The 11,949-nt window shown below is 31.6% G+C and overlaps 1 protein-coding gene across 1 annotated transcript; it reads left to right on the top strand.

Moving 5' to 3' along the window:
• The first annotated feature begins 4,669 nt into the window (after window positions 1–4,669).
• On the top strand, window positions 4,670–11,692 carry LOC111897359 (beta-galactosidase 3). Its single transcript, XM_023893317.3, has 18 exons — window positions 4,670–5,125; window positions 5,240–5,335; window positions 5,460–5,572; window positions 6,073–6,139; window positions 6,222–6,314; window positions 7,941–8,084; window positions 8,164–8,252; window positions 8,459–8,564; window positions 8,766–8,853; window positions 9,086–9,204; window positions 9,289–9,450; window positions 9,531–9,709; window positions 9,793–9,902; window positions 9,971–10,080; window positions 10,166–10,276; window positions 10,711–10,824; window positions 10,945–11,147; window positions 11,305–11,692. The coding sequence occupies exons 1-18, from the start codon at window positions 4,967–4,969 to the stop codon at window positions 11,420–11,422; spliced, it is 2,181 nt and encodes a 726-aa protein (XP_023749085.1). The 5' UTR covers window positions 4,670–4,966; the 3' UTR covers window positions 11,423–11,692.
• Window positions 11,693–11,949: the final 257 nt, after the last annotated feature.

Here is an 11,949-nt window from a genome sequence, read left to right as displayed (position 1 = left end):
TCAACACCACTCTAGTCCTAGCAACCATGGACCATGCTCCAAATGGTTGTCTAGAAAAACTACCCGACGTCTCTTTGGCTTAAGCTCTTAACCTATAGGTATATTCCAACCTAATAAACACATCACAATCTGGATAGGGTACCCACTAATGTCTAGGTCGCTACCTTTAACCCCGCTAAGTGTATTCCCCTTTTTATTAATATATTATTAATTCACCGCTTAAGGAAATACATTTTAAGCCTTACCAAGTAATCATCCATAATAATTATCATCTTTTAATATCATATTACTTCTCAAGTTGTTCATTATGTAGACATGCAAATTAGTTATTACAAGTTAACCATTTTACATCAACATACAATATCATACACATATCATCATAACATCATTATGGCATATCACATCACTAGCATGCTTTTTCCTAATCATTATAGGAAAATATTTTCAAGAAATTATAACATGCATACATCACATATAAACAACACAAAACTCTCTTTATATCATGGACCTAACACACATCTCACATAAGAAAATAAGAATTTAGTATATAATGCATCTTATATTCTTATACACAAAAAGGAATTCAATAGTACTAACGGAAAATTATACACAATATGGGTACATGCAACCTATACAACCTAGGTTTATTCCAATCCATCTAAAATATGTAATTCCCTAACAAAGTACTTAAATTCCATAAAGATTAACTCACCTTTATCAAGAAATGATCATTCCCTCTTCGAGTCATGCAAGCACTTGAGGTATCAAGCTTTGCCCTAATACAACACAAACAAATATATTATTAGATGTTTTCAAGACAAACAAAATGACTATTCTATACCCTAAACATGTAAACAAATTACTAAGTCAAATTCTTAAATTTTGACCCGAAACAACAGCCTGTTCAAGGCCACTTTACCACCACCAAAGCCTTCAAAATATAAAATATTTTTCCATATTCCAGTATTTTAGACTTTAGCTTTCCAGGTACTACTTGTATAGGTCCACACAAGTTTTATACAATTTACTATGGATTTTACAAAAATGCATATCAATGCCACTAATTCCGGACTAGACTGTGAAAATGATGATTTTCACTTTAGTTAGAAAAAACATCAGGTCCAGGGAAAAATCAAGGACATACTAGACTTAAATAAGAGCTTTGAGAGTTTACGGATCCTAAATCCGACTCCTTATGGTTTTTCTATAATTTTTACAAAACATGGACATAATAAGTATTTTCATACAATTTCCCAGCATTGACTTTTAAGCGTTAGTTGACATCTTAACCCATTAAGCCCAAACCAAAAATGACCCCCCAAGATGGAAATTAAGTTCTTAACAGTAGAAATAAGTCGTTTAGTCAAAAGGACAATTTCAACTTCAAACTATGACTCAAAGTACATTGCTTTTAAGGAAAACACAAAGTATGATGCTAAAAGAGAAAACATAATTTGGGGTTTGAGTTTCCTCCATCATTAATCCATATATAAAGACATTTAAGGACCGTTTTGAGAACCTTTTGGATTGTTCAAAACATGGTCTTTATGCAGAAAAATACCCTCATATAAAATCACTAGAATTGAGATAGAAAGAAACATGAATTTTAGCAACTAAAAGGAAGGTATTGATTCCATGATTTTGAGCAATTCTTAAACATGATTAAAAACACTTTTGAGGGTGTTCATAACAAGATTTTTGACAACCATAAACCATCAAAACACACCTATTCCTGGAGTTTAATCACACATAACCACTAGAATTAAGTGGAGAAAGCAATTTGATCAAGAATGTCAAAGAGAAAGTAATTAGCAATGATTTCAATCAATTCTCATCAATTTGTGAATCAATTTCATAAGAAGGAAATCATAGGATTACAAATATTGATTCTTAGCCCCGAACTGAATCACAAAATTGCAGCCACAACACCATTTTTGTCTCAGTTCTCTTTCTCAATCCCATTACATTCTCTCCTTCGCTGCCTTGCTCGACTCATGTTGCTCTTCCCTCTATTTTTCCATTAGACGCACACACAAGAGAGGAATTAGGAGTCAATTTTCTTTGAGTTGGCCTCTTAGTTGGATCATGCCAAAAACAAACGTAACGAGTACGAGTGATCCAACTCTTTGGAAGTTATACCATATTTTTACTGATTTGTCCCTCAAGTGTCATAAGTAAATTACAAACACTCGTAACTCTAATAAGATAATAATTCAAGTTACATTTAATGACACTTTGGTCCCTCGTTCCTATTAACCCGTTTAATGACTAGTAATTATCTGAAATACCCCTAATTTAAATATTTTGACCATTCTTTTAGGTATAAAATATCATTATTTTTATATTATAACTCATTCGAATTTATAATCATAAAACCGAAATTGCTAATGGAAATTAATTTTCAAGTAATGGAAACTAACTTTGTTGACGGATGGAAATTTTGGGTCGTTATAGATATGCTAACTCAAACCATGGTGGTAATATGGTGAAACGAAAATTACTGATGTGTTATATCTACACTCGATGTAGATGTGCTGTCAGTTGGAAGCCAGCATTACAAGATATTGTTGCCTTATCTATAACTAAATCAGTGTACATGTCTATGATAGAAAGAATAAAGGAAGAGATATGATTGCATGGGCTCGTTTACGCCTTGTTCTCGAGTTTTTTTTGGTAAATTCAATAAAGGAAAGGGAAGGAAAATTTTGATAGAAAGAAAGGGAGGGGAAGGAAAATATTCATTATTCCGTATTCCCGAGTTCGAAGGAAATGAAAGGAAAATTTTAAGTTTTTGTGCTCCCGAGTTAGGAGGAAAAACAAAAAATAAAACTTAAAATTTTCCTTCACCTCACTGTCTTCCTAAATCCGCCTAATTTGGGAGGAAAATATGGCTCCAAAATCCTTTCCCTCCCCTTACTTTCTTTCCATTAATGAAACTTGGGAACGCGATTTTCCTTCAACACCCCTCACTTTCCCTCTACATCCTTTCATTTCCCTCCTTAAGTGGAACTCGGGAACAAGGCGTTAGAGTCTTGGTTTGAAGGTAGAGAATCATGTCTCATACTGTGAAAGTTAGAGTGTGTTGAGTCTTACAAAGAATCATGTGTATCATGAGAAGACGAATCATATTGATTTTGGTTAAACTTCATTCATGACATTCTGGAAGAAGACAAGTTCTCTATACTAAAGATTGATACCAAGGTGAATCCATCAGACACGTTGGCAAAGTCTTTTCCCATAAAGAAGTTCAAGATTTGCTTGAAATTAGTTGATGTTTGTAGGTGTTAAGTTTATACGGGGAAAGATGGCATGATATGAGAAGAATTTCTTGGTTTTAGAAGAGTTTATAGAATACTCAAGTCAAGATGGAGATTTTTAAATATGACTTGAGCATTTGGAGCATTCTCATGGAGCATCAAGTTTCATTGAATAATTTGGAAACTTAATAGAACACTTGGAAGAATGTGTGAGCATCAGGGATCACACCGGAGCATTGGGAGCTTAGGCTAGATCGTTTGAGAAGGGATTGGAGCATCATCTGAGGCATCGTGAAGCAAGATGTGTCATATGTAGGAGGATGTGCCACCTTTCAGACAAGATACGCCACCTTTCAGACAAGATACACCACCTATAATCAAGGTGCACTATCTTGGTGCAAGGTGCCATTATTCTGTGCCTTGATGTGCTCTGAAGTGTTGATATGTTATTGATGTGTTGCTGAAGGCAGAGACACACCATTAATGATCATGATGTGAAGGTGCCATTATTCTGTGAAGGCAGAGACACACCATTAATGATCATGATGTGCCACTTAAGCATCATGATGCGCCACATAGGTTCATGGTGCATCATTGTGGCTCTTGATGCACCACTCAAGTTGTTAGTACGCTAGGGGTGCTTAAGGTTGTCCAAGGATGCTATGAAGTTGAAGGTACTTGAAGTGGGTGCCCTAAATTGCATGGTGCGTCATCATGATGGAGGATGCGCTATCATGATGCACTATCATGTGTGTAGCTAATGATCATGCAATGTCTCTCAATGTTGAAGGTTCTAGAAGTAGCTACATGACAGATTATGATTGGTTGACTCCTTTTATGGGCTTATGGATTAATGAGCTTGACCCATTAGGGTTTTAGGTCTGATTCGTAGTCTATAAATAAGAATGTTTGGTAGTCATTTATTGACTTCTACGCGAATCTTTGTGAAATTTTACTTATAATCCTTATTTGAGAACTCTTGAATAATAATATTCCTCCTATCCGTAGATGTATGTCATCTTAACCGAACCACATAAATAATCTCTTTGTGTGTGTATGGTTTTGTGTTTTATCAGCTTACTTCCTAACAATAAGTGTATGAGTGAGTATACCATATGATATTGACATGATTATCAATATGTCTATTATCTTATTTTACTTCGAAGAAAAACAAATATCGAACTTATATGACAATAATTCGGTCCAATAATATTTTATCGATATAAAACAACAATTCATTTAATTATATTATAATAAGTATTTTAAAATATGGTCATTTGATTGACCCTTGTTTCATTAAAATAAAAAATAAATAATATTATATTTCTCTCCATTTACTATTTTTTATCATTTAAAATCTAATAATGTATCTTCAACCTGTCGTCTTATACACTCGCTTTACAACAAAGGGTACCCAGTTGCTGTCACGCAGTCAAGAAAGCCTCTCGACCTCTGTCAGCAATTGAAAGTCATTATGTATATGTCGCCATGTATGTAATGCGTATACACCTATACATACATAGTGACATAGTTACATACACTGTACTACACTATATCTATATATACACACTCACATAAGCTCTAGATCTCAGTGTAAATGGTGTTTTTCTGTCGACAAAAAAAGCCCCTTTCTTCCTCTTCCCCAAACACACATTCTCTCTCTGTAAACACTTTTTCTTCGTAATTTGAGATTTTTCCTTTCGGAAAACATGGAAAGCAAATGGGTTTTATTGTTCTTGATGATTTTTCAGCTGGGTTTTGAAATAATCGAATGCAGTGTTACCTACGATAGCAAAGCCATTGTTATCAATGGCGAAAGAAGAATTCTCATCTCTGGTTCCATACATTACACCAGAAGCACCCCTGAGGTACCCTAAAAACTATTCACATTTTACGATTTTTTTTTTGTTTAATTTATCGATGGAAAATGTGGGAATTAATGAAGTTGAATTTGTGGGGGGTTTTGATGAAATTGTTTGTAGATGTGGGAAGATCTTGTAAAGAAGGCGAAAGATGGAGGGCTTGATGTGATTGATACTTACGTGTTTTGGAATGTTCATGAGCCGTCTCCCGGCAATGTACTTTGATTTTAATTTTATTTTTTTTTCTTTTTATGGGTTTAATTTTTGCAATTTTATGATACAAAATTAAGGTTTATTTATTTATTTAATTATTTTTTTCGTTGCTTTTGTGAAATTTCAGTATAATTTTGAAGGGCGATATGATCTAGTGAAGTTCTTGAAGACAGTGAAAAAAGCAGGGATGTATGTTCATCTTCGAATCGGACCTTATATTTGTGCAGAATGGAATTTTGGGTATTTTTTTTATGTTTTACCTTTTTTTAGAAGGAAATCTTCGGAAAAATTCTAATATTTCACCCTAATTTACGAAAAAGTCCCAAAGTAAAATTGGTTTATGAAAAAGTGACGATTTGACCCTTTTTTACCAGTTTATTGGTTTCAATACTTACTCGGTTTCATTAAAGTCCCATTATTTTACGATAATTTTTATTAAAGTCCCATTATTTTACAATAATTTGGGACTTGTTCGTAAATTATTGTAAAATAATGGGACTTTATTAAAACCGAGTAAGTAATAAAACCGGTAAATCGGAAAATAGGACTAAATCGTCATTTTTACCGTAATTGAGACTTTTTCGTAAGCAAATTTTAGTTTGAGACTTTTTCGTAAATTAGGGTAAAATATTGGGACTTTTCCGGAGATTTCCTTTTTTTTAATGCCAAAATTCATGTGTCAAAATATTTGGATCATTTTCAATTTTACTTTATAAATAATTAAAAATTATTTTTTGCAGAGGATTTCCAGTTTGGTTGAAGTATGTTCCCGGCATTAGTTTCAGAACCGATAACGAGCCATTCAAGGTCACAATTTTCTTTCTTTTTTTGTTTAATATATGCATAAAAATGAATTTTAATTTTTTTTATTTATAATTTTTTTTTGCAGAGTGCAATGAAAGGGTTCACTGAGAAGATAGTGAATTTGATGAAGAGTGAAAAGATGTTTGAATCTCAAGGAGGCCCAATTATTCTTTCACAGGTATAATAACCATTTTTTTTAATTGTTAGTGTGTTTTTACATAATCTTGATTTCAACATTTGTTTGAAAATTCAATTTTTTTGTGTGGCCGAATTACTGAAAATCTATTACATTTTGGGCAATTTCACGGTCAATTTTGGTAATCATCTATACTTTATTTTTCTGATAAAACCATAAAAGTTTAAGACATTTTTCCAATTTAGGCTATTTGGCGGACTAACTGAAAAATTAGCTATTAGTTAGAAAGATCAAACGGTAGCTACTACTAGCTAATAAAAAATGAGGTTTGGTAAAACTAGCTGATAAGCCAGTAGAAATATGTAAAATGACATAAAAGGGTATATTTGAGAGAGTTAAAAAAAGCTCAATAAGCTCGTTGAGAACGCTAGTCTAAGGCTATGTTTGGCGCGACACAGCTAGCTGATGAACTAGCTAATTTTTCGAGTTTTTTTTTAAGTTGTCATGTTTGGCAAGCCAAAAAATAGCTTATAAGCTAGCTTTTTAGAAATCTACTTAGACTAGCTTTTTGGGAGTTTTTTTAAAAATTTTCCAAATATACCCCTTAATTAATTTTAGAAACATAGTTTTTTAAATGTCCTTTTATGTCATTTTATATTTTTCAGCTAGCTTTTCAGCTAGTTTTGCCAAACGTCATTTTTTATCAGCTAACTTTTCATTTAATAGCTAGCTTTTCAGCTATCTGCTAGTTTTTCAGCTGACAACTAGCTTTTTAGCTAGTACGCCAAACATAGCCTAAGTCTATGTTTGACATACCCGCTGAAAAACTACTTGACAACCGAAAAACTTGCTGATAACTTATAAGCAAGCTGGTAAAAACTAGTTGATATGTTAGTTGGAAGATATAAAATGACATAAAATGACATTTAGAAAAATATGTTTTTCATAATTAATTAATGGTATATTTGGAAATTTTTTTAAAAAGCTCCTGGAAAGCTAGTCTAAGATTGTGTGTGGCGCGCCACAACTAGCTGATAAGCTAACTTTTAAAAAAAAACTATTTAGACTAGCTTTTTAGGAGTTTTTTAAAATTTTTTCCAAATATACCCTTTAATTAATTATAGAAACACATTCTTTTAAATGCATTTTTATGTCGTTTTATATCTTTCAGCTGGTTTTTCCAAACACCATGTCTTATCAGCTAATTTTTCAACTATCAGCTACCTTTTTATTTAAACAGCTTTTCAGCTAGTAAGCCAAACATAACAACTTAAAAAAGTTCGAAAACTAAGCTAGCTGTGATCGCCAAACGCAACCTAAGTAGCTTTATAAAAAGCTAACTTATAAGCTACTTTTTGGTTTGCCAAACATGACAACCTATAAAAGCAAAAAAATAAGCTAGTTATGGGGTACCAAACATAGACTTACCCATTTTGACATTGAGGGTTAGTTTGGTAAAATTCCTGTCAAATGTAATAGAGCAAGTCAAAATGGTTTATTTTGGAAAATTGTTTGAAACGTTTATATTTTGTTTTTTAAAAAAATACAATATTGGACTATAAGTGGTTAAGCCACAAAACTACCCCAAATATAATGTTTTCTTTTTCCTGGTAATTACCTTTTCCTTAAACTAAACCGATTAAAAAATTATTTAAATGTTTTTTGCAGATTGAAAATGAATATGGATCGGTAGGAAAGGCATATGGAGGTGCCGGACATAACTACATGACTTGGGCTGCAAATATGGTTGTAGAATTGGGGACAGGTGTCCCATGGGTCATGTGCAAACAAGATGATGCCCCCGATCCCATTGTAAAAATAATTTAAAACAATATATATATAACTTTATAAAATTAATGATTAATATTTACTATTTTTTTTTTTATGGAAGATTAACACGTGCAACGGTTTTTACTGCGATGAATTTTCACCCAACAAGCCTTACAAACCCACAATTTGGACCGAGGCTTGGAGTGGATGGTACATAATTTTCTATCTTTTATTTTTTTATTTAATACAGAAATGACAACTTAATAGTAAAAGGTAAAAAAGTCACGCTTTCCAAAATTTACTTTTTCCCTTTTCATTCCCTAAGTGCAATTTTACTTTTGTAAATATTATTTAAACATTATTTATCCAGACAACACTTTATACAGACAGTATGACAGTATTCTGTATTCTGTCAGGTTCACGGAATTTGGTGGTCCGGTCTATGAAAGACCGGTTCAAGATTTGGCATTTTCCGTTGCGCGGTTCATACAAAAGGGCGGATCGTTCTTTAACTACTACATGGTTCGTTTTACTCATGCAACATTTTTTTTCTTCTTATTGAAACATAGAAAAATCTAGTGAATTATAGCAATGAAAGTTAGATGACATTGTTATAATTCGGTTTATTTTTTTACAATACAATGCTACAATAAATTATAATAAATAAATGAATGAAAATACATTTCTATTTCTTACATTTTTTTTTTAAATATTGGAAAATAGTATCATGGAGGCACAAACTTTGGTCGTTCTTCTGGAGGCCCATTCATCACTACAAGTTACGATTATGATGCTCCACTTGATGAATATGGTGAGGTTTAAAACTTTAAAATGCAATAAATAGCAACCTACTTTCACTTATTTGTGTATTACATATTTACATTTATAGCATCCTACTTTCATTTCTTCCAATTTCTTATTATACTTTGAACAAATCTAATTAAAAGAAGCAAAAGTAAGATTTTAATATGTTATGACTTATTATAAATTATAACTTTATAATAAACAAATGAATGAAAGTATATTGCTCATTCTTTTTATAGGTTTAATCAGGCAACCAAAATATGGTCATTTAAAAGAGCTTCACAAAGTCATTAAGGAATGTGAGCTTGCTTTAGTTTCATCAGATCCTATTATCACCTCTTTAGGAAGCCTCCAACAGGTTATTTATTTATTTTTTCTCATTTAAATAAATCAAAAAAGAAAAAAAAACTATTTAACTAATTATTTAACATCTTTTTTTCAGGCTCATGTATTCTCTCCTAAATCACAATGTGCAGCTTTTTTGTCAAATTATGATCCGAATAATGCTGCAAAAGTGACATTTAATAATGTGCATTATACATTACCCCCTTGGTCTATTAGTATCCTACCTGATTGCAAAAATGTTGCTTTTAATACAGCCAAAGTATGTATTTTTTTTTATAAAGTTTACAATTTTTTTTTATATATAAATTTTTTATATTATAGTTTATAAAATTGTCACAGATTGGAGTTGAATCAACCAAAATGGAGATGTTATGGAGTGATTCAAATATGTTTTCATGGGAGACATATAATGAAGATTTAAATATTGTTGATGAAAGTTCTATAATTACTTCAATGGGTTTATTAGAACAAATTAATATTACAAGAGATACTAGTGATTATCTTTGGTATACAACTAGGTAAAGTAAACCAATTTTGAATTTTTTTTAAATTTTTTTTTTTTTGGTTTGGATTTAATAAAATGTGTTTTTTTTTTTTACAGTGTTGATGTTGATTCATCTGAATCTTTTTTGCATGGAGGAGAGCTTCCAAAGCTTTTGGTGCAATCAAGGGGACATGCTCTTCATGTGTTTATAAATGGAGAATATTCAGGTTTGTTTTTGGGATATTGTTTTTTTTATTTATTTAAAACAATTATTTAATAATTGAAGTGTTTTTAGGTTCTAGTTTTGGAACAAGAAAACATAGGAAAGTTATGTATAAAGAAAAGATTAATTTACATGGTGGAATCAATAAAATTGCACTACTTAGTGTTGCCATGGGATTACCGGTTAGTTTATTTTATTTTATTTTATTTATTTATATAAATATTGGAAGGAAAAAGTTTTTAATTTTTTTTTTTTAATTTTGTGAAGAATATGGGAGGACATTATGAAACATGGGAGACTGGAGTTTTAGGTCCAGTGGCTTTGTATGGTTTTGACAAAGGGAAATGGGACTTGTCATGGGTCAACTGGAGTTACAAGGTTAGAATCAAAGAAGAATGGAATTGTTAATTCCATTGTTTGATGGAATGTAATTGACCATTCCGGAAGGAATTTGATACCTTCCATTTTGTTAATTAACTTTTTTTATATTATATGTAGATAGAATAATAGAACATATAATTCTAACTATACTATACATATTTTTTGAATTATAATAAACAAACTTTCGTTTACAAAATAAAAAATTAAATGTAATAAAAGCTCATAGAACCCCAATAAGTTATAATAAAATTAGTATCTTTTGGATATTCATATTCCAAATAAAACGGGTTATATTGAAATTTCCCATTCTGTTCCATGATGTAACATTTCTTCAGGAATGATCCATTCCATTCCATCCGTTTCATTCTATGGAATGAACCATTCCATTCCTTCCATGATTCCATCATTCTTAAAGAATCTTTTTTGTACAGGTTGGTCTAAAGGGAGAGTCCATGAATCTCATCTCCTCAAATCCTACATCTTCTGTCACATGGACTCAAGATTCTTTAATCACCCAAAAACAGCAACCATTAACATGGCATAAGGTATGTCAATGGTCAAAAATCTTTATTATACTTTAATAAAGATTTCATAACTTTACAAAGGGTAGCAGAAAAAACAAATCTTTATTTGAAACTCAAGGGCAAATTCGTCAATAATTGCAGGCTTACTTCAATGCACCTAAGGGTGATTCACCATTGGCTCTTGACATGAATAGTATGGGAAAAGGTCAAGCATGGGTCAATGGTCAAAGCATAGGAAGATATTGGACAACTTTTGCTTCTGGTAATTGCCAAGGGTGTCATTATGCTGGGACCTACCGCCCGTTGACTTGTCAACTCGGATGTGGTCAACCAACCCAAAGATGGTAACACCTTTCCACTTATGTTTTGACTTTTATACCCTTCATCATGATTCTCTCTCTTCAATTAAAACGAGGGGTGTAAAAGTCAAATCGCCTTGTTTTAAGTGGATGAATCAAAAATCATAACATTTTACTGACAAATTAGTTATTATTGTTTCAGGTATCATGTGCCTAGATCTTGGTTAAAACCAAAAAATAATTTATTGGTGATTTTTGAAGAACTTGGTGGGGACCCCACTAAGGTTTCACTAGTGAAAAGATCAATAACAAGTAACTAACAACAATTTGGAGTGAGAATTTAGTCTTTATTAATGTTGTTGACCAATTTGTACAATAATAGAGGAGGATATAGATACTTTGTCATGGTGTGTTTTGTGTAAGTGTTGTAATGGGAGATAAGATGAATCCCTAGAATTAGGTTATTTGTTTAGGAGTTGATTTTTTTTATAGTGAAAGTGAGTGATTTAGGAAGGAATAAATTGGTTTGTACAATTGAATCCCATATTTTTGTTGTTGGAATGCACTTTTGGCATTTTTTTTTACATAAATGTATGCACAAATTACATAAAAACCATTATATTTTAGTAACTTTTGTGGTTTAAACACTAAAACTTTACTTTTTTTTTTCAATAAAACCGTAAATGTTCGAGACACTTTTCCAAATTAACCATTTTGACCTGTTTTGTTATACTAGGTATTACAAGTAATTTTCTAATTAACAGGTATATTGTATTAGGTCAAATTGGTTAAATTGGAAAAAGAAACAATATACATGGTTAAAACCATAAAATTGCCTAACATATAA

This window comes from Lactuca sativa, chromosome 3, assembly GCF_002870075.4.
Source record: "Lactuca sativa cultivar Salinas chromosome 3, Lsat_Salinas_v11, whole genome shotgun sequence".
Lineage (NCBI taxonomy): Eukaryota > Viridiplantae > Streptophyta > Magnoliopsida > Asterales > Asteraceae > Lactuca > Lactuca sativa.
The sequence above is the reverse complement of the archived record's forward strand: the minus strand, read 5'-3'. Positions and strand labels throughout refer to the sequence as shown.